This window comes from Schistocerca piceifrons, chromosome X (assembly GCF_021461385.2).
Source record: "Schistocerca piceifrons isolate TAMUIC-IGC-003096 chromosome X, iqSchPice1.1, whole genome shotgun sequence".
Lineage (NCBI taxonomy): Eukaryota > Metazoa > Arthropoda > Insecta > Orthoptera > Acrididae > Schistocerca > Schistocerca piceifrons.
The window spans coordinates 411,350,036-411,368,685 of NC_060149.1; the positions used below are offsets into that span (position 1 = coordinate 411,350,036).

At 42.2% G+C, this 18,650-nt stretch overlaps 1 protein-coding gene across 1 annotated transcript in view; it reads left to right on the forward strand.

The window, feature by feature from the left end:
• The window catches only part of LOC124721530 (protein purity of essence), a 482,247-nt gene that overhangs the window by 183,190 nt on the left and 280,407 nt on the right, over nt 1-18,650 (forward strand). The window contains exons 25-29 of the mRNA XM_047246550.1: nt 1,113-1,333; nt 6,488-6,911; nt 7,721-7,912; nt 8,061-8,313; nt 11,027-11,245. Of these exons, the coding sequence (XP_047102506.1) occupies nt 1,113-1,333; nt 6,488-6,911; nt 7,721-7,912; nt 8,061-8,313; nt 11,027-11,245 (1,309 nt within the window). The remainder of the gene's footprint in view (nt 1-1,112; nt 1,334-6,487; nt 6,912-7,720; nt 7,913-8,060; nt 8,314-11,026; nt 11,246-18,650) is intronic.

Below are 18,650 nucleotides of genomic sequence, written 5' to 3' on the forward strand. Positions count from 1 at the left end.
TTCATGATGGACCATGCCATTAGAGTAAAAAAAAGATGGTCAGCATGAGTTTCACATTGCTGCAGAGTTATGTCACTTTTTTTTGGGTCTCTAGGGTTGATGGAAGCTTCCTTTGTGATGGCTAGAACTTTGTTTCTGGATCATACCCGTAACCCAGGACTTATCACTCACTAGTGATCACTGTATCAAGGAAGTTGGAATTACTGTTCACAGTATTCAATGTGGATGCCCAACCAAAGTTGCTTCTGATGTGCTGGTAGCAACTGTGGCAAACATTTTGATGAGATCTTCCTGAGGTCCAAATGTTCCATTAAAATGGAATAATGGGTTCAGTACTAATTTTAACCTCCTCCTGCAAATTCTCTGATCATGATTCGTCTATCTTGCATCAAGAGGGCCCTTACACGATCAATATCATCATCATTTGCAGATGTTGAGGGCCTACTGAATGTGTTTCACTCTTCACTAATGAGGGGATATCTTTGAAACAGTTGTACTATTCTTTTAACTGTGTGATACCCATTGCTTCGTCCCCAAACACTTGTCAAATCTTGTGGATTGTTTCAACAAGAAAATTAAGCATAAAACAAAATTTGATGCAATAAAATTACTCCGCTTTTTCTGTTATTTTGTCCACAACACAAAATCCAATGACTACCACATACATGTGTTGACTTGTTAGTGGCTAATCTGTGACTGGTTGTTTCCCTGGTAGGGAAAGAAATCATGTGTGTGCACTATGTATGCTTACAAACATAGAGAGTGTGCCTGCCCTGATACCATCTTTGGTTTTAACTGTAAAAAAATAGGATCGGATACTTTTTGAACAGCCCCAGAAACAGTAATATTTTGCTCTGTTTTTATAAATGCTAGTTTTACATACCATTATCCATGGAGCAGGATTTCAGCCTTGCATTTGAGAATTTCTGATATTTTCAGTGGTAGAGGGCTTTCATATGGTCTGTGGAACTACTTGTTAAGTCTGGGTAAATGTAATTTATATTGTTTTAATTGTGGCTTACTGAAAGAACATTAAATTGACACTCTGAGTTCTCTGTGGATGTAACTTCGTAGATTATTCTAATTTTTGCAAACATTAATTTGGATTTCAGATTACCAGCTGATGAAGTTGCATTAATAGAATGCCTTAAATTTATTGAAGTTTTGTTGGAGAAACCTTATGGTATAAGAACGTTAAACAAGTTCTTTTTTGAAGAAAGTTCAAAACATCCATTTTTGGACTTATTTCAATTTGTACCAACATCGCAAGGAACTCTGTCAACAACATATATAATGTTTAGTCTCAGGATGTTACAGAAAATGTGTGCTGGAGGTAAGAGCAGAATTTTGCCAGCTTTTCTTGAATGAAAATTTTCTTTCTGGAAGACAGAAATATGGTTTACATTATGTACAATGCAGACTGTGAAATTTTCATTGAGATGTTGGAAGTGAATATTTGGTTTTGTAAATGTATGTTAATTTTTTTGTATGAAGCATTCTAAAACTTCATTGCATCTATGGCAGTAATGCAAGAGTCATTTCCTGCTACTAACTGAAACATTTGTTGAGGGGGAGGTAGCAGGGGGGGGGGGGGGGGGTGACATGAAGGAGATGAGAATGGAGGAGGAGAGAAGGAAGTGAAGATGGAAGAGGAAGAGACAAAGGTGGAGGCAGAGAAGTTGTATGGTGGAAAGAGGATAAGAATATTTTGTGCTTAAAGCAACTGTGAAATTTAATGAGAGAGTTGTAGATGTTGAAGAATAATAAAGTTGTGGTAAATGCTTGTAGAAGTAGTTGCAAGATTACCCTACCTACCTAGTAAACCCCACTGTATTTACATAAATGATAATTTATAACAATCCATATGTTCAAAAATGGTTCAAATGTCTCTGAGCACTATGGGACATAACATCTGAGGTCATCAGTCCCCTAGAACTTAGAACTACTTAAACCTAACTAACCTAAGGACATCACACACATCCATGCCTGAGGCAGGATTCGAACCAGCGACCGTAGAGGTCGCGCGGTTCCAGACTGCAGTGCCTAGAACCGCTCGGCCACTTCGGCCGGCTAATCCATATGTTACTAGCAAAAAAATATGTGCCTCCATAGCAGAGGCTGTGAATACACATCTGGTGTCAGTCACCTTGTAAGGTTGCCATTTTAAGTAATACTGGAGAAATGGAGAAAAAATTTCATTTGCCAGTCACTGCTCAGCAAGGAGTGGCGTGGTGGTGGTGGTGGTGGTGGTGGTGGTGGTGGTGGTGTGCACACTTAATGATCACCACACACTAGACATTGACTGGAGTTAAATTTTGAATCTGTCTGCAGTGTGCCATAGAAAGACGGCATGTGAAGCTGTTGATGGTAATCTGTCCATCACATAAAGACATTCAGATAAGTGAGGTGCTCTCTTGGAGTTATTCAAGAAGCAGCAGCCACTCTTTTCTCTGATTGTTAACATCAGCAAGACAAACATAATATTTAACTCCACACTTACACTCTTCAAGTCACCTGAGTTGTCATATACACGTGACACAAAAATGCAAATGCAATGAAGGTTGCTCCCCCCTCCCCTCCCCTCTCTGGGGTCTCACGGCCAACAATTTGGGAAAACTGCCAACTTTCTATTGTAACAATAAAAAGGAAAAAAATACATCTGCCTAGAAGTGTAACTTTAACCATAAAGGTCATTACATCTGATTTTAAATGGTCTGAGAAAAGCTAATTGTGGAAATTTCAATGATATATGAAGTTGTGAAAATGACTGTCACTATACTTGGTAAGAGAGTATCTGGAAATGTAATATCAACCTGTCATTTTCTTTCTGCCTCTTGTGACTGGTGTCAATGGGATGTTAAACCCTGATCTTCCTTCGTTTCTTGTTGCATTCTTTCGCATGATCAAGCTAGACGGTGTAGGTGAGATAACAGCCCACTGATTTATCCTGGGTTACCACTGAAATCCCCCCCATGAACTATGGACCTTGCCGTTGGTGGGGAGGCTTGCTTGCCTCACCGATACAGATAGCCGTACCGTAGGTACAACCACAACGGAGGGGTATCTGTTGAGAGGCCAGACAAACGTGTGGTTCCTGAAGAGGGGCAGCAGCCTTTTCAGTAGTTGCAGTGGCAACATTCTGGATGATTGACTGATCTGGCCTTGTAACAATAACCAAAACGGCCTTGCTGTGCTGGTACTGCGAACGGCTGAAAGCAGGGGGAAACTACAGCCGTAACTTTTCCCGAGGGCATGCAGCTTTACTGTATGATTAAATGATGATGGTGTCCTCTTGGGTAAAATATTCCAGAGGTAAAATAGTCTCCCATTCGGATCTCCGGGCGGGGACTACTCAAGAGGATGTCGTTATCAGGAGAAAGAAAACTGGCGTTCTACGGATCGGAGCGTGGAATGTCAGGTCCGTTAATCGGGCAGGTAGGTTAGAAAATTTGAAAAGGGAAATGGATAGGTTAAAGTTATAGTGGGAATTAGTGAAGTTCGGTAACAGGAGGAACAAGACTTCTGGTCAGGTGACTACAGGGTTATAAACACAAAGTCAAATAGGGGTAATGCAGGAGTAGGTTTAATAATGAATAGGAAAATAGGAATGAGGGTAAGCTACTACAAACAGCACAGTGAACGCATTATTGTGGCCAAGATAGATACGAAGCCCACACCTACTACAGTAGTACAAGTTTATATGCCAGCTAGCTCTGCAGATGACGAAGAAATTGAAGAAATGTATGATGATATAAAAGAAATTATTCAGATAGTGAAGGGAGACGAAAATTTAATAGTCATGGGTGACTGGAATTCGAGTGTAGGAAAAGGGAGAGAAGGAAACGTAGTAGGTGAATATGAATTGGGGCTAAGAAATGAAAGAGGAAGCCGCCTGGTAGAATTTTGCACAGAGCACAACTTAATCATAGCTAACACTTGGTTTAAGAATCATGAAAGAAAGTTGTATACATGGAAGAACCCTGGAGATACTAAAAGGTATCAGATAGATTATATAATGGTAAAACAGATTTAGGAACCAGGTTTTAAATAGTAAGACATTTCCAGGGGCAGATGTGGACTCTGACCACAATCTATTGGTTATGACCTGTAGATTAAAACTGAAGAAACTGCAAAAAGGTGGGAATTTAAGGAGATGGGACCTGGATAAACTGAAAGAACCAGAGGTTGTACAGAGTTTCAGGGAGAGCATAAGGGAACAATTGACAGGAATGGGGGAAAGAAATACAGTAGAAGAAGAATGGGTAGCTTTGAGGGATGAAGTAGTGAAGGCAGTAGAGGATCAAGTAGGTAAAAAGATGAGGGCTAGTAGTAATCCTTGGGTAACAAAAGAAATATTGAATTTAATTGATGAAAGGAGAAAATATAAAAATGCAGTAAATGAAGCAGGCAAAAAGAAATACAAACGTCTCAAAAATGAGATCGACAGGAAGTGCAAAATGGCTAAGCAGGGATGGCTAGAGGACAAATGTAAGGATGTAGAGGCTTATCTTACTAGGGGTAAGATAGATACTGCCTACAGGAAAATTAAAGAGACCTTTGGAGATAAGAGAACCACTTGTATGAACATCAAGAGCTCAGATGGAAACCCAGTTCTAAGCAAAGAAGGGAAAGCAGAAAGGTGGAAGGAGTATATAGAGGGTCTATACAAGGGCGATGTACTTGAGGACAATATTATGGAAATGGAAGAGGATGTAGATGAAGATGAAATGCGAGATATGATACTGCGTGAAGTGTTTGACAGAGCACTGAAAGACCTGAGTTGAAACAAGGCCCCCGGAGTAGACAACATTCCATTAGAACTACTGGCGGCCTTGGGAGAGCCAGTCCTCACAAAACTCTACCATCTGGTGAGCAAGATGTATGAAACAGGCGAAATACCCTCAGACTTCAAGAAGAATATAATAATTCCAATCCCAAAGAAAGCAGGTGTTGACAGATGTGAAAATTACCGAACTATCAGTTTAATAAGCCACGGCTGCAAAGTACTAACGCGAATTCTTCACAGACGAATGGTAAAACTAGTAGAAGCCGACCTCGGGGAAGATCAGTTTGGATTCCGTAGAATTACGGGAACACGTGAGGCAATACTGACCTTACGACTTATCTTAGAAGAAAGATTAAGGAAAGGCAAACCTACGTTTCTAGCATTTGTAGACTTAGAGAAAGCTTTTGACAATGTTAACTGGAATACTCTCTTTCAAATTCTAAAGGTGGCAGGGGTAAAATACAGGGAGTGAAAGGCTATTTACAATTTGTACAGAAACCAGATGGCAGTTATAAGAGTCGAGGGACATGAAAGGGAAGCAGTGGTTGGGAAGGGAGTAAGACAGGGTTGTAGCCTCTCCCCGATGTTATTCAATCTGTATATTGAGCAAGCAGTAAAGGAAACAAAAGAAAAATTCGGAGTAGGTATTAAAATCCATGGAGAAGAAATAAAAACATTGAGGTTCGCCGATGACATTGTAATTCTGTCAGAGACAGCAAAGGACTTGGAAGAGCAGTTGAACGGAATGGATGGTGTCTTGAAGGGAGGATATAAGATGAACATCAACAAAAGCAAAACGAGGATAATGGAATGTAGTCGAATTAAGTCGGGTGATGTTGAGGGTATTAGATTAGGAAATGAGACACTTAAAGTAGTAAAGGAGTTTTGCTATTTGGGGAGCAAAATAACTGATGATGGTCGAAGTAGAGAGGATATAAAATGTAGACTGGCAATGGCAGGGAAAGCGTTTCTGAAGAAGAGAAATTTGTTAACATCGAGTATAGATTTAAGTGTCAGGAAGTCATTTCTGAAAGTATTTGTATGGAGTTTAGCCATGTATGGAAGTGAAACATGGACGGTAAATAGTTTGGACAAGAAGAGAATAGAAGCTTTCGAAATGTGGTGCTACAGAAGAATGCTGAAGATTAGATGGGTAGATCGCATAATTAATGAGGAGGTACTGAATAGGATTGGGGAGAAGAGGAGTTTGTGGCACAACTTGACCAGAAGAAGGGATCGGTTGGTAGGACATGTTCTGAGGCATCAAGGGATCACCAATTTAGTATTGGAGGGTAAAAATCGTAGGGGGAGACCAAGAGATGAATACACTAAGCAGATTCAGAAGGATGTAGGTTGCAGTAGGTACTGGGAGATGAAGAAGCTTGCACAGGATAGAGTAGCATGGAGAGCTGCATCAAACCAGTCTCAGGACTGAAGACTACAACAACAACAATCACTGAAATACTCGTAGTGACTATCTTTGCAATATGGAACACAAAATTTTGAAAGTTTTGTATTCCTTTACATTGTCAGTAATGTCTAATAATTATGACATAACTTTTAAAAGATGGGAGCTGTAGAGATTGATTGACTTATATTTTAAAAAAGTGACACATTAATATCATAGTGGCAAAATAAAATAATCACTGATTATTGGGGGTTTTCAAGGAATTTAAAACGTATTACATTTTTAAATTGCAGAATCTCCAGCCCACACCACTCTGTACTCAAGTGTGAAAGGAGTGATAGGCACTTTCTCCGAAATCACCAAGGTGAACAGTGCAGTTCTTCATGGCTGGCTGATGCATCTGTTAACAGGGCCTAGCAGTGATGAAATAGCGGATTTAGCAATGCAGCCAGTCGTAATAATGCCAAGTGTACAACCAAGTTCTACACAGGCTACACAGCCATCCACAAACTATGCCCCGGCAGATTGGAAAACACTGTCTCCCATTGGAGATTCACTATCAGCAGGCCAGTCATCAACACCTCAGAACAAATCTTCCACAGATGCAGCTCCACCTGACCCAGATGTCCCAGCCACAACTGAAGAACAAAGGAATCTTGTGAAGGAAAATTATACGCTCCTACAAAGTCTGTGTGCCTACTTTGTAAAAGAAGACAGGTAAGTTGGAATACTTACTCATCTTGGGTTTTGTTTGTGGTAGTGATGTTGCTATCACCACCTCTCTTGGGTGATAAAAAAGGAGATGTATAATTCCTCTTTAGGGCAGAAACTTTATACAAATAATAATAATAATAATAATAATAATAATAATAATAATAATAATAATAATAATAATAAATTCTTATTATTGTGAATATGTAATATCCTTATATTCCTCATTACTTTGTTGAATATTTCTTTCATAAAAAATTAGAATGGAAATAATTTTATAGATTCATTTTAACAACTTTTTACCTGGCAAGCAAACCACAATTAAACATTGGAATAGTTTAGTGTGAATGACTTTGGTTATTGTTCTACTAAGGTTCGGGTGTGCAGCTACAAGAATTCTCCTTCTTCCTCTAATATTTCGCCTGTATAACGTTCAGTCATCTTCAGAGTGAGCCACAAGACTGCTGCTCCAGTGCTAGCTTCGTCCCTTTATACTTATGTACCACGCGTTATACAGCCGAAATATTAGAGGGAGAAGGAGAATTCTTGTGGCTGCACACCTGAAACTTCATGGAACAGTCTTTACGCCGCCAGAATCTGAAAATTCACAACTTTGGTTTTGCTTTATTTAATACTTACATTTCAGTATTTTTATTTATTTATAACAGTAAATTACTATGCTATCATAACTTACGTGGTCATATTTAACATTGTTAGTATGTAATCTTGTTGCGTGCTCTTGGAGTCTTCATATCGTTTAGTAGTCTTGTATGTAGAGTACTAAAGAAATACTGTCTACAAGTTATATTTTGCAGTGGTATATCAGAAGAGGTTGCCATAACTTTATTAAAAGCGCTCATAAAAGTTACATCTACATTTTTGACATCTCCTTATGATGGCCAAGGTTTTGCCGATCTTATGGTCACGATGAGGACGCTTGCTGAAAGTGGCACTGGAAATGGATTCATTCTGCTCTTCAAAGCTGCTACGGATTGGCTTGACATATGGTATAGTATTCATCCTTTATGTTACTTATTGGTTTGCGGGTGTGAGCGTGCGTGCGTGCGCCCGCACGCACGCACGCACACACACTCGCACACATGCACACGCTCTTCACACTTAACCAACTTAATATTATTTATATTTTGCTTTCAGCAAGTCTTATTTAAACCTCTGGGAAATACAACAAGTGTTAGAAAAGGAACAATCACCTCTGAAGCACAAAGGAATGTGTGAGGCAGCATGTGGTATTATGAATTTTATGAGCTGTGTTTTTGAGGCAATCAGCCCTCCAAGCCTAGGACTGCAGAATCAAACGCCTTGGGATGATGATATGACATCAGATAGAGAGTCTGACCTCATTGAAGACATGGAACCAGAAGACGATGAAAGTGAAGAAGATGATTCTGTGAGTTATAGAATAATCTTTCTTCAGTACTTTAAAATTTCAAGCTTTGTATGGAAATTAATTGGTAAGGTAATAAAATGTATAACAGGCATGGAACAGTGTGATTATGAAGCAAACTAAACTACATCTTGATGCTGCTGGTGTGCTGTACCCCCAGGGACAATTATTTGGGGAACCACAATTCTTCTTCTTCTTCTTCTTCTTCTTCTTCCCTGTGACTTTTCCTTTGCCTCCATCATACCCCTCCCCTTGACCCTGCCTCACTCCTGTTCTTCCCCTAACCCCCATGTTACTCTCCTCTCTCCATAAGTCTTCCATTAGCCTCACTTGGCAGTCCTCTGACTCCAGTATTTCTCTCTTGATCTCTGTTATTAACAGAAGTGGCCTAATTGTAACCTGAGATCAGTATTGGAGATCAGAATGAGACTGAATAAATGTGTCATAACCCTTCCTCCCACCATGTCAATGGAGAATGAAATAACAAAAATGTATTTTAAGGGTGTATAAGACTCAACACCTCTCATGTGTAAGTCGTTAAAAATGATTTTGTGTTTTATATAAATAATATATATTGTGTTTTATATATATAATATTAAATATAATTTTTTCTCATCTGCCATATTTACCCAATTATAAGATGAGGTTTTTTCCCGAATGTGCCATTCGAAAAATACAGAGTTGTCTTATATGTGTAGATTAAACCTTTGCTGCTGAGAGCAACATTTTTGCGTAGTTTAATAGATTATTATAAAGATCGTCTTACACTTACAAATGAAGGTTTGACTATTTATTTTGAAGAATTTTGAGTGATTGAGCATAGCAATGCTTTCATCAAATAGGCTTGAGGTTTCTCAATGCGCCAAAGCACTTGATACAATATCAACCTTACTTGAACAATCATCTGACTGTCGACTTGCAGTGCTAGTGCAAGGGACATGCAAGAGACTACGAACTATCCACTACAACAATATGCTAAAAAATTGATGGGTTTGTGAAACGCAGGAGGAAATAGCATTAAATTCTATCATTTTGCAAACTTTTGTTGTATTTGAACAGGTTTGCAATAAAAATTCTCATTAATGTATGGATACCATATGCACACAGTTGCGTTCCTTTTTAAATAAAGGTGACATTCAAAGGCGAAAATCATGCCCTTCAAAAACCATTACTTCATTCTGAACTCAAATCAGTATGTTATTTGCTTATGAGAAACAGTAATGATTTCCCAAGTGCGTTGCAAGTGAGAGATTCGGTCACTGTTCACGTATTAGAACTCTGGGAAAAAATGTCACGAGCTTGTTAACCCACTTTAGAACAAGATGGTGGCATTCAAATGAAACTAGAAAGAAAGTTAATCTAGAATTAGATATTGTACAAGAGAAATCGACTGCTATTGTTATCACAAGAATAAATTACAACAGAAAGACCTGTTGTGGATATAGTACCACAGGTGTTAGTCGATTGCAGGATGAGCGAAACTTCGAGAATTGGACTGAATTGTGATTGCTGTATTTTATTTATGTATTATTTGCTGTTGTTGTGTACGACCTGTACCCCAGAAGATATTACCGTCTGTGGTTCACTGTGAAAGACACCATCTAGGCTGAGAAAGTTTCATCATGCAGCCACCCACGGGAATGTATATTGGATAGTTAGGCTTTTATGAACATCTACCATGTTTAAACTATAGTTTGCCTGAATCCATTTGCACTCTGAATCAAATTTACTTTCAAATTGGCAAATACTCAGCAACAGCATACATTTCTGGAGGAGATGCTAAAAATCTAGATTGGGACCAGTGGTGTACTTACAAATTTTTTTTAGCACTCTTGTCAGTGTTCACCATGAGGTATGACGAGGATGATAGGGGTGTCTCAGCTACCAATTCTACACAGCCAATGAGAGAGCAGCTGGCAGTCTATTTGTTTGGAAGCAAGAGAAATTGTAACTTTCTCATGTCAGTATAGAAGGAAAATCTGCTGTGTGTTCAAAAATAAAAAAATGGGTTTAACCACAACCTCAGAAATCACAACACATTCTGAAGAACTAGCCAAATATTTGTGACAGCAAAGGTACATATTTCCAGCTGTCCTATTAGAATGATGACATTCATGATTAAAAATAGTGATACCACCGACGACAGTAAACAAAACACAGTAAAAATAAAAATGGATTTTTGTTTATTTTATTTGTGCATGTTTTATCAAAATATAGACAACAATAAATGGCATAAATTTAGAATAGAGGCATTGTTAACTTTTTAGGCAGATATGTGACATCCATAAAAGTTTGTAATTTTGATTAGCCAGAATGTTAAAAATAAATTTTTCTCATGGATTTTCTTACAAAATGGGGTCGTCTTATATTTTGGGTCATCTCATACATGGATAGTATAGCAGCACATGTTCATTGAAGACAGTAAAGCCACTTGTGTTAGTGTTTCAAATAGTGTAGATTTTACCTTCGAGAGGTACTCACTGATTAAATTCAAAGAGGCAGTCTCTTTGCCATGCCAGAAAAGAAGTTATTTTCATAATTTCACCAGTTTGTGCAAATTCTTAACCTAATTTCACTAGGGGACAATAACTACATATAATTAAAGTAACAGTACATAATAACAGTTGCTATAAATTCATAGTTGTAAATGTAATAATTTAGTTTTAGTGGTTTATCTTGTCTGCTGCCAAAAAAATAACATAGATTTTATTTTCAGGATGAAGATAGTTTGTGTAACAGATTATGCACATTTACGATTACTCAGCGAGAATTTATGAACCAGCACTGGTATCACTGTCACACATGCAAGATGGTTGATGGTGTGGGTGTTTGCTCAGTTTGTGCCCGTGTATGCCATAAGGGACATGATGTTACTTACGCCAAGTATGGCAATTTCTTTTGTGATTGTGGTGCTCAAGAGGACAACTCGTGCATTGTAAGTTTTTGCATTTATTTGGACCAGGAGCTGATTAATTTACCTTGTACAGATATTGCTTTTCATAGGTGTATAAAAACGAAAATGGCCCAAGGTTCTAAAGGAAAAGATCCAGTTATTCAGTCATTGAATGATAACTGTTGGAGTATTATATACAACGAAGGGAACATTTTTCATTAAATAATTATATAGTGTATTATCATACTTGACCATACATTTGGAATTAGCTCTGACAGTTCTGATTTTTTAGTGATGTCCAGTTTAATGCTGGGGGTTTGAGGATTTTGACTGCCGAGGACATTTTTCTCTTACAGCCATGCCTCTCTCAGCCAATCATGGAACAAGCACTGTTGCCGGTGGTGAGGCATGGCTATTGCTTGTGTCACAACTTTTCAGTTAAACGTTTGCCAACAAAATGAGGACAATGACTTTATGTTGTTTTCATGTGTGAAGTTCCTAAGTTATCTATACGTTTCAGATCATTTAATCTCTATTTGTTTTTGTTTCATCGTTTGGCAACAGGCCAAAGAGATTGTGTGTTTAATTTTAACCTGCAACAGGAATGCATATTTCTGAAGTTGTATAATGACAGCAACAATGAATGTGTCTGTTGCACACTGTCTACTGTAGAATTTTCCATTGCACATAAAGGAAAGATTATTATTAAAGACTGATATTTATGTTGCAGTACTTCTAAAATGGTTGAGTTTATCAGGAACACCTGTTCCAGTTGAGAGGGTTTTAGGGTATTTTCCCTTTATGGGAAATATTTGCTCTATGGAAGCAGGTAAAACCTCTGTCAAATGTTAGAATTAATTCTGAACTTTCTTGTTGCAAATTTTATGATATAATTAAAACAAACTAACTTTTTTTGAAAAAAGTCATGTATAATGAAAAAAATGAAAAATACTACTGAAAAAAAAGTTCAATGTTTCAGGAAAGTTTTAAATTTCTAAGTAATTTCAGAATCATGTCCTGGGTTGCACCCAAAAAAATATTCTAATATGTCCGAGGTTGGCCAGTAAAACATAATTCTCATTACAGCATTTTAGACAATTATCAAAGCATTTTTCCCGAAGTAAATATACACAAAGAAGTTTAAGAGGTTATTGCAGTAGCCACCAGAAAGATCGCGGGAGGCGCACATCGGCACGGCGCATCACGGACGGTAGTTGCCCCAAGTAGAGTCCCGTCCACCAGAGGGCATGTGAGAATTCGGACGCGACCTCTGCCGGCGTAACAACAACAACAACAACAACAACAACAACAACAACAACAACTCAGGCAGCACGGGCCGTGCCCAGTCAGTTAACATCGGGCATGCCTAGGACACAGTCCCGGTCTATGCTAAGTGAAGTGCTACGTAAACGCGAACAGTGTTACTACACAATTGTCGACGAGTAGGGTCGCTCTTTCGCGTGTTGCGTCGTTGTTCCGGTTTCGCAGCTTCTCCACGGCATGGAGGATTTAGTGCGGGTTTTGGTTGAGCAGCAGACGGAGCTCATGGCCACCATGAAACAAGTGCTTCCGGCGTTGCTGTCCACACAGTCTGCTCCAGCGCCGTTCCCTCCTCCCTTCCCCCGTATGACTTGACGGCGGAGGATTGGGACGCATATGAACATCGCCTTCGGCAACATTTCCAGGCGTTTCATGTTGCCGATGCGGAGGTATGTCATGCTCTCTTCTTGTCTTGGATATCTCCCTCGCTGTATCACGTTTTGCGTCAGCTAGCGCCGTTGCAGGAACCCTCGTCCTTGTCTTTTGACGCATTGTGTTCATTGCTGTCTTCATATTATCGCCGCCGCACGCATGTTGTGGCAGCTAGGGTCGAGTTCTATCAATGCAAGAAACAGCCCCATCAGTCTTACTGGGCGTGGACTGCTACCCTGCACGGTCTTAGTCGCAAGTGTCATTTTGTCATGGAGCAGTCGCGAGAGTCGTATGCCCACGTTATGGTACGCGACGTCATTGTTCGTTCGGCCCCTGATAGGGAGGTCCGGCAGCGGGTCCTGCAGTTAGAAGACCCTTCCCTGGAGGAAGTCCTGTCCATTGCTCAATCGTATGAAGTCTCTCACGCCACAGATCAACAGCTGGAAGCGTGGTGCGATGTCGCGGCGGTTCAGGGCGGCGCGTCCACGTCCACTGTGTCCGGGGTGGACGACGTGCGAGCGGTACAATCCGGCCGTTATGGCAGCTCCCGCACGGCGTGTAAACAGAATTCTGGCTGCCGGCCCCTGTTGCCGTCCTGTGCGTCGTGCTATATACATCATGATCGGTCAGAGTGCCCCCAGCGTTGGGCCGTTTGTCGCAAATGTAATAAAAAAGGTCACATTGCTAAAGTTTGCCGCTCAGCCTCAAAAGAATCGAAGGAAGCAGGTACAGAGGACATGGACGTAGACATTCAGGAAGATTCATGGGGCCAGGCTCCCGGCGCATCGGCACGCAAACTCTTTATCGAGGTGTCGGTTCGGTCGCGCCGGTTACAACTGCAAGTAGATACAGGCGTGGCAGTTTCGTTGTTGAATGCACAAAGTTATTCCGACCTTGGATCGCCCCCGTTGGCGCGAATTTACCGGCGTCTACGCGGTTATGGTAAACAGTTCATTCCCCTACTGGGTCAATTCACTACCGACGTGACTTACAAATCAGTCACTCGGCCTATTACTTTTATTATTGTCAGTGATGCAAGCTCTGCTAACCTTTTTGGCCTGGATGCCTTTCAAGCTTTCGGTTTTTCTATCGCTGACACCATACAGTTGGTCTCCGAAGACGTTCCCTATCAATCATTGGAATCTTTGATCTCAGACTTTCCAGATATCTTTGAGGAGGGCCTAGGGCGTGTTTCAGATTTTGAAGCTCACTTAACGTTGAAGGCGTCGGCTCGCCCGCGTTTTCTACGCGCGAGGCAGATCCCCTTGGCTCTCCGCCCTCAGGTAAAGGAAGAGCTAGACCGGCTGACGGCCCTAGGGGTCGTTCTTCCCATTTCTTCTAGTGAGTGGGCTTCGCCCCTCGTTATTGTAAGGAAGCCCTCGGGAAAATTATGTCTTTGTGGCGATTTCAAGGCCACCATTAATTCCCAATTGGTGGTGAACACCTATCCTTTGCCTCGTGCTGATTGTTCTCCGCTGTGGCGGGAAGCCAATATTTTTCGAAAATAGATCTTTCGGAGGCTTATCATCAGATACCACTTGATGAGGACTCCAAACAGCTGGCGGTTGTCAACACCCCGTTTGGCCTTTACCAATACCAGCGGTTGGCCTTCGGAATATCCAGTGCCCCGTCAATATTCCAGCGTTATCTTGAGCACGTCACGTCGACAATCCCTCATTGTATTAATTACCTGGATGACATAATTGTCACAGGCCGCAGCACGAAAGAACACTTGCACAACCCTCGCACCCTCTTTCTCAAATTCAGGTCTGTGGGCTTGCGTTGCAACCTGCATAAGTCAAACTTCTTCCAACAGTCCATTGAGTATGTGGGCTACACCATCTCTCGGCATGGCATCCAGCCACTAGGAAGTTTGGTCCAAGGTATCGTCGACCATCCTCAGCCCGCTTGGTTGAAAGAGTTACAAGCTTTTTTAGGCAAGATAGCCTATTACCACCGGTTTATTCCCAGGGCTTCCACCATAGCCCGCCCCCTGTACTGCCTTCTGCGCAAGGGTGTTCCTTTTGATTGGTCGCCTGCATGCGAGCAAGCGTTCACCTCGTTGAAGGGCCTCCTCACGTCAGCGTCTTGTTTGGCTACTTCTGACCCCCATAAGCCGTTGGTCCTGGCTACAGATGCTTCGCAGTATGGGGTGGGGGCGGTCCTGGCCCATCGCAACGCAGATGGTTCCAAGCAACCACTGGCGTTTGCGTCTAAAACTCTTAGTCCCGCACAGGCCCATTACTCCCAGGTGGAAAAAGAGGCTTTGGTCATTGTCTACGCTCTTACCAAGTTTCACCCTTTCTTGTATGGCACGAAGTTTCAGTTAATCACTGACCATAAGCCGTTAATATCGTTATTTGGCCCCGCCTCTCAGATTCCGGATAGGGTGGCCCACAGACTACAGCACTGGGCCTTGTTCCTCTCTAAGTACCATTATGACATTCATTTTCGCCTACTGGACAGCATGCCAACGCCGACGCTCTTTCCCGTCTTCCGGTGGGCCCGGATCCTACGTTCGATCGAGAGGAGATTATGTGTTTTCATTTGGATGTGGTGTCCCGCCAAGCAGTTGACGGCTTCTCGATTACTAGTTCTCGAGCCGCCAGGGAAACGGCAGCTGACCCGGTTCTCCGGCAAGTAGTTCGCCTCATTCAGCAGGGGTGGTCATCCCGCCCTCCAGGCCGGGCCTCAGACCCTCTTTGTAATTATTTTATTCTACGAGACCGCCTCTCGGTCTTGGAAGGAGTTCTCCTTCTGGCTGCCGATGATACAGCTCCTCGCGTGGTTGTTCCTGCAAGTTTACGAAGGGAGGTTCTCACGTTATTACATGCGGGGCACTGGGGTGTTTCCAGTACTAAAACTTTGGCTCGCAGACATGTGTACTGGCCCGGTATTGACAGAGAAATTGAGCACTTGGTGGCCGCCTGTTCCCAGTGTGCGAGCCAACAGGCATCTCCCAGGGCAGCGTTCTCTTCATGGCCGCCGGCAACCCAAGCATGGGAACGTGTTCACATCGATTTTGCGGGCCCGTTTCTCAATAGCTTTTGGCTCATTGTCATTGATGCTTATTCCCGATTCCCATATGTGGTTCACTGCTCCTCAACCACTTCAGAAGTTACAATCCAGGCACTAGCAAAACTCTTTTCTGTGGAAGGTCTGCCAATCACCCTGGTCTCGGACAATGGACCGCAGTTTATTTCGCAGACCTTCCGGGATTTTTGTGGGCGCTTCGGTATTCGGCACGTTTGCTCTCCCCCCTTCCATCCACAATCGAATGGGGAAGCCGAGCGCATGGTGCACACATTTAAGACACAGATGAAAAAGTATGTGCACGAATTTCCTGCGGAGGAAGCATTGACGTTTTTCCTGACGGCATACCGGACCACACCAATGGGAGAACGCAGCCCCGCAGAGCTCCTCCATGGGGGCCAACCTAGGACTCTGCTGCACCTCCTTCGGCCTGGTCCTCGCCAGTCTTCGCAAAACGGAGTACCTGGCTTTCCACTGGGTATGTCGGTCTGGGCCCGTGGGTTTGGTCGCAATCCACATTTGATACCTGTGGTGGTCCTTCACCGAAATGGCCGCTGGCTCTATACCTTCCAGGCTGGGGACTGGGTCGTACGTCGTCACCAAAACCAGCCATGTCCACGTTTGGGCACCCACCCTCCAACCTCTCGGACACCGGCTTCCCCATTGCCGGCACCCGTGTTGGTTTCTCAGGGGACGTTAACGCCTCTCCCCGCTGTGACTCTACCGCACTACGATGGTTCTCAGCCTTGGCAGCCTCCAGTAGCTCCAGCACCGGCATCGCCATCGTTCGAGATGCCCCAGCGCGAGCCGGCCCCCCTCGCAGGCCCGGTTTCTCAGGAGGCTGGTTCACCTGTGGTCGTCCCTTCCCCATCGTCCCCGCCACTGGGTCTTGCCCCTCCCGAGGTGGAACAGGATCCGGAGTTCGACAGCTTGTCCCCGTTCTGTCCCGGGCTCTGGTGGTGGGACGACGGGGGCCTCTTCGTATGGGTCACTTCCAGCCGTATTCGAAGGTTCCGGCAGATCCCCTCGACTCTGGCCTTTCAATGGATGTGGAGGTCATCGCTCCTGCCCGACGCTCCACCTTCCGACACAGTGGATCACAGTGGCTTCACCCCCCCCCCCCCCCCCCCCCCCCCCCGAAGGAGGAGGAGTGCAGTAGCCACCAGAAAGATCGCGGGAGGCGCACATCGGCACGGTGCGTCACGGACGGTAGTTGCCGCAAGTAGAGTCCCGTCCACCAGAGGGCATGCGAGAATTCGGACGCGACGTCTGCCGGCATAACAACAACAACAACAACTCAGGCAGCATGGGCTGTGCCCAGTCAGTTAACATCGGGCATGCCTAGGACACGGTCCCAGTCTATGCTAAATGAAGTGCTACGTAAACGTGAACAGTGTTACTACAGTTATACAACCACCTTAAGCAAGTTAATGGCAATAAATCTCTCTCCAAATAAGTTAAATCAGTTTTTAGACCAACTGCCATTGTCTGTTGATTTTGTTCCTGTCCTCTCTTCTCCACATCTTTAAAATTTACATCTTATAAACTGGGAATTTTAAATGCTATTAGAGAATCAGCAATATAACATGATCTCTGTTGCAAAAATTGTATCTCTCTCTGCCTGCATTTCTGTCTAGCTCTAGCTGCAGTTTTGTTGTATGTAATTACCATATAGACAGTGAATTTGTAAGAAAAGACGCTGTTTTACAGGAACTAGATAATTTTCAATTAATCTTACTATCCAGATTATATTGTATGCCATTTTCCTTGGGAGTAGAATATGCAGAAAAAACGGTATTTGTAGAATTGATACTGTAAATTGAGAATGGAAAAGCAGGTGCTGCTTCAGCTGTTTTAAGGCCAGTTCACACCAGTTGCCACATCACATCAAAACATTCCACAATGCATTTCAAATAGTAGCATCCATAGTGACTGTCACATCTCATCACGGTTTCTTGGGAAGAAAGTTTTGATGGTTTCATCGTCTGATAACATCGGAAGTTGTCCTATGTTCACCACACTCACTCATGTTACAGCAGTGCTTTTGTGTCTTCTTAATATTTACTTTATTATTGCGCTTTGTTTTCACGACAAATTGCAAATGATCCGTGGTGACTTTGATATATTTTCCACTGAGTGTTCTTCGACAAGTGGGGTCAGATATCTGAAAGTGAAAAAATTATTTAAATTTTACAATAACAGAACAGAGCTGACATCCACATTTATGTAAATAAGAACATAAATTCATGAAGCAATTTTCATTAAATAATGTTTTAAGTGTACATGTCAGCTATAATGAAGGAGAGAAATACAGTTGTTTATGACATTATTAGTAATGTGAGGGGAAAAAAAATATAGGTAAGGTAGTCTGGATCTATTTATTTCCATATAAATATTGTTTGATGAGTTTGTACGTACTGTGGAATCTAGGTAGCATGTTTTTAAAGGACCACAGGTTCTGAACATTATAAGCGGAGAACATACTACCAAAAAATAACTAATTCTGTAACAATTTGATTTTTTTGTAATTAAAAATACTGAATTAAGGGTGCATATTAGGGGTAATATGCGAATTCATAACGCCACACTTCGTGCACCCTATCTCGATCAGTTATGATTGAGAATGTGCTTTTTCAAGAACAGGTTCAGAATATCGCACCCAGAATCCCTAAAAATTATGTATTAGAATACGAGAAGCAGAGATGTGTTAAGTACGGCGACA